A 4765-nucleotide genomic window follows, 5' to 3' on the forward strand; every position below is an offset into this window, starting at 1 on the left:
ATATAGTGGGGGGGGGGGTGGAATAGGGATTTCGCCTAGGGCGTCAAATTGGCGAGAAACGGCCCTGTGTGTGTGTGTGTATAATATATATATATATATATATATATATATACACCTCGCTATGTTTACTGCGTTAGGCTAACCGAGACTTGTCATTTGCACTTATGCAAAATATTGTTGCTCTTTTGTTAGTTTTGACTGCTTTTATTGTCCATATTTGTAAGTCGCTTTGGATAAATGTGTCTGCTAAATGACAAAATGTAAATGTAAATGTAAATGTAAAAGTGTGATAGCATATAAATGATAGATGTGCTTGTGTGTGTAGAACATCGAGACGCTGAAGACCACATGTACGATGCTGGAGGAGCAGGTGCTGGAGCTGGAGACGCTGAACGATGAGCTGCTGGAGAAGGAGAGACAGTGGGAGAACTGGAGATCTGCCCTGGAAGAGGAGAAGAACCAGGCAGAGCGCCGAACCAGAGACATACAAAGACAACTGGACAACGAGAAGCAGAACAGGTACAGAAACCACACGTTTGACTGTGAGAGCTGGATGACACGATATGAGTTTGAGTCTGGATAGCATTTCAATTTAGTGGCTTTATTATGAGGACAAAGTCAGTCAAGTCACCGTTATTTTTATAGCGCTTTATACTATACAGATTGTTTCAAAGCAGCTTAACAGTGATGAACAAGAAAATAGTGATTCAATGATGCAAACAAAATTCAATTCTGATGTAAATCAGCTCTAAAAATACTATAGTAAGCAAAGCACTCTAACTTAGCTTTATACAATGAAAACTGTAAACTGAGATATATTAAGATTTATTAGTTTAGAAATGTATATAAAACATTTAAAAATATATAATTTGCGAATTTCATATAAAAAAGATTATATATTATATATCAAAATGATCAAATAATTCCAAATAATTTTATAAATAATTTCAGAACTTTGCTTTTTTTTTAATCAGGCCTTCATTTGTTTCTGTACTTATTAATGCAAAATTAAATTTAATATATAAATGCATATATTTAAAGCACATAACTACATTATTTCATTACATATGTTTAGAATATAAAAAGACTAGCTATGCATATAGCCCTACTCCAGAAAAATGTTTCCATTGTATATTGACATGATACATAATTTGGATAGTTCCAAAATATGTATAATAAAATTTAAATAATCGATGCATTTAGTGGATTTATGATGATGTCAAAGGACTTTATACAAAGCTTTATACAATGAAAACTGCAAACTTAGATATAATAATAACAATAATAATAATAATAATTATTATTATTATATAACATACGTATATTAAATATTTTATATTGTTAAATAATTCATAAATAAATAAAGGTATAATTGAAGGCATGATAAAAATGTTGACATTAATGCAAATATAAATGAATGAATGCATATCTTTAATGCAAATTAATATACGTTATTAAATGCATACAATTCTAGATTTGTATATAGCCTCCAAAAAAAGAATTCTGCTGTGATATGTTTATATATAACTGTTGACATTAACAGTGTACGAAATAAACTAGAAAGTGTTCAAAGTTTGTTAAAACAGTTTATATTTGAATGTCCACAGGGCCAGAAGTGCCCATAGTTATATAAGAGTTACATAAAGAACGTTAAGTATAGAGATGACACTGAGTAAGAGACATACTGTGCTGCTCCAACACTTCATTCTTCTATAACTCTCTCTCTCTCTCTCTCTCTCTCTCTCTCTCTCTCTCTCTCTCTCTCGCTCTCGGTCTCCAGACTCCGTGCAGAGCAGCGCAATTCTGAGTCTCGTCAGGCCGTTGAACTGGCGGTCAAAGAGCACAAAGCTGAAATCCTGGTTCTGCAACAGGCCCTGAAAGACCAGAAACTCAAAGCTGAAGGTCTTTCTGATACGGTAAGTGTGCCAGTGCTCGTGCGTCGCTGTGGATAACAACACCTGCTTAATGACAACAGCAATACTTATTCTGTATCAGGGTCGGAAATGAACTTTTCCATTAAGGGGCAATATTTACCCTCTTGAACTGATTTCCAGGGGCATTTTTACCTTTATAAGGGACATTTTTATATTACTTTATTAATTGTATCTGTGTTGTCAACCCTCTGGTGCAGTTTGGTAATTTTTTCTTTATTTTTTTCTTTAGAATTTTTGGTATGGAATGGTACAAAACTTGGTAATAGTTGTGAACACACACACACACACACACACACACAGTTTCTGTGAATTGTGGGGACTTTCCATAGACTTCTATTACTTTTATACTGACCAAACGATATTTTTTATCCCCTAACCCTAAACCTACCCCTTACAGAAAACCTTTCGTTTGCATTGTTACACTTTCAGATAAACATCATTTACTATTTGTAATAATTTTTTCCCTCATGGGGACCGCAGGCCGGTCCTCATAATGTCAAATATTTCAGGTTTTACTATCCTTGTGGGGTCCCCACAATGTAGCATAAACAAGTACACACACACACACACACACACACAAATAAAACAAAATAACACAGACATGATTTGAAATGGTTAAATGGTCCTGAAAAAAGTCCTGGTATTGTGCCTAAACTCTTAAGGTCATTTTTTGAGATATCAACCTCAAATTTGGAACACAGCTTGTTTAGATTTATGGCTTTAATTTTCTTCACGTTTTGGAAAATATACATTCATATAAAAATAGTATATTAGTATCTTTTTCATAATAATCTTAAACTTCTGAAAGTTTAAAAAAAAATTTTTTTTTTTTTTTTTCACTTCAGCAAAAATCTGCCAAGTGTCTCATTTAAAAGAGACCAAACTTAAGACTGTGCTCCAAAGAATTCAAGTTTAGGTTGGAAATTTCATTTTCATGTCTATGCTTAAAAAGTTAACAGGTTGATCATAACTATATATTATAAATACAATTTAGTACTATAAAATCACCAAAAAGTATCAAATATATATATAAAAAATAAATAAATAAATAAATATATATTATATATATATCTAACTAAAATATAACACATATTTAATTGAAAAAAATATCTGTGATTTTTGATCACCACACAAGCAGCACCAGAGGGTTCAAGTTAACCAATACTTAAATGAATCTGAATACACCAATAACAAAAAACTGATTAAAGTTGTATGTAAATATAAATAAAAAAACTGAATTATTATTGCTGGTATAATAATTATAAATGTATAATAATAATATATAATAATAAATATTAACTGAACTCGTATTGTAAAAAATATTATTAATATAGATTAATGAAATATTTATAAAAACAATTTTGTGTTTGGAGAATGTGTCATATTCTGGTGTATTCTCTACACAGACAAACAAGTTGTTCCATGACGTAATTAAGCTCTTACATTGTATCTGAGGTTTGTTGTTTATGCCCCATTTTTTTTGTCCTATTATCTTGAATTTGTGGGCCATTTTTGCAACAAGCCCCCATTCATTTCCCACCATGCTCTATCTTCATCAGCTGAGTGATCTGGAGAAGAAACACGCCATGCTGGAGATGAACGCGCACAGCCTGCAGCAGAAGCTGGAGACGGAGCGAGAGCTCAAACAGAGGCTCATGGACGAGGTGCTTCACTTTACTAGCACTCAAAACATACACGTGTGTAATCGTGCATCCTTACCATAACCAGTGTATCTTTTTCTCTCAGCAAGCAAAACTGCAGCAGCAGCTGGACATGCAGAAGAGCCACATCTTCAGACTGACTCAAGGACTTCAGGACGCACTGGACCAGACGGATCTTCTGAAGACCGAGCGGACAGACCTGGAGTACCAGCTGGAAAACATACAGGTGCACATATACGCCTGAACCCATGTTTACTGCAGAAGAGTAGCTTTGGGTGTTTAGAATGGCAGTCAACCATACTACTCTTACTAGGCATGTAGTATGTATGCCGTGTATAGTATGTGCAGTTTTCTGTCCCCAGATCAGCTTCTGTAGTTGCCATAATGCACAGTTTGCAACCATAATAGTTCCACAGTGCAGTGCGCTCTATTTGAACTTTAATTTCGAGAGTGATGAATTGCACAAAATTGGTTTAAAAAAGTAATTTTTTTATTTCTGAGATTATAACCATCTACTTACAGAATTAAAAAGGCAACATAGCGAGGTGACAGCATTGCAGCATAACGCTCACTGCATGCTATTTTTAAAAATAACACTATTTGCTTCTCTGTATACAGTATGTTGTATCAGGATTATTTTAGTATTATCAATACACAATTACAGCTTTTATTAATATTTAGTTTTTTTATTAATCTGTTTTAATTTTTTTTCCAAGTTTTTAAATTTCATTGAGTGTTTTTGTCAATTTTTTATCTAAACAGTTTCTATTAATTTTATTTCGTTCAGTTTTAGTTATTTTAGTACTTCAAATGTAACAAAATTAATGTCACATTGGCACCTTACTGTGATGTTTTAATTCAGTTAATGTTTATTTTATTTCAAGTAACTTTTTTAATGTAAAAAGGTTTTAGTTTAAGTTAATGAACATTTATGAAAAAATATATATTTTGTATTTTAATTATAATATTATGTATATTAATATTAATAGTATTTAAGAATTGGTTTGAGTTTTAAAACAATTAAGAAACTAACCAATGTCAGTAAATTTGTACTAAATTTGTGCTAAACAGATCATTTGTGCTTAGACTGTACTAATCTAAACTCACAAAATTTGTATTAATAATAGTAGTAATTTAAGAATGTATTTCTTTGGAATAATTATAAATATA

General features: G+C 32.1%; 1 protein-coding gene across 1 annotated transcript in view; it reads left to right on the forward strand.

Moving 5' to 3' along the window:
* LOC107552141 (citron Rho-interacting kinase-like) overlaps positions 1-4765 on the forward strand; it is a 97589-nt gene that overhangs the window by 60167 nt on the left and 32657 nt on the right. Inside the window, exons 19-22 of the mRNA XM_016233971.1 lie at positions 326-519; positions 1781-1916; positions 3494-3598; positions 3681-3821. Coding sequence (XP_016089457.1) covers positions 326-519; positions 1781-1916; positions 3494-3598; positions 3681-3821 — 576 coding nt within the window. The remainder of the gene's footprint in view (positions 1-325; positions 520-1780; positions 1917-3493; positions 3599-3680; positions 3822-4765) is intronic.

This window comes from Sinocyclocheilus grahami, unplaced genomic scaffold (assembly GCF_001515645.1).
Source record: "Sinocyclocheilus grahami isolate Dianchi unplaced genomic scaffold, SAMN03320097.WGS_v1.1 scaffold442.1, whole genome shotgun sequence".
Classification (NCBI taxonomy): Eukaryota; Metazoa; Chordata; class Actinopteri; order Cypriniformes; family Cyprinidae; genus Sinocyclocheilus; species Sinocyclocheilus grahami.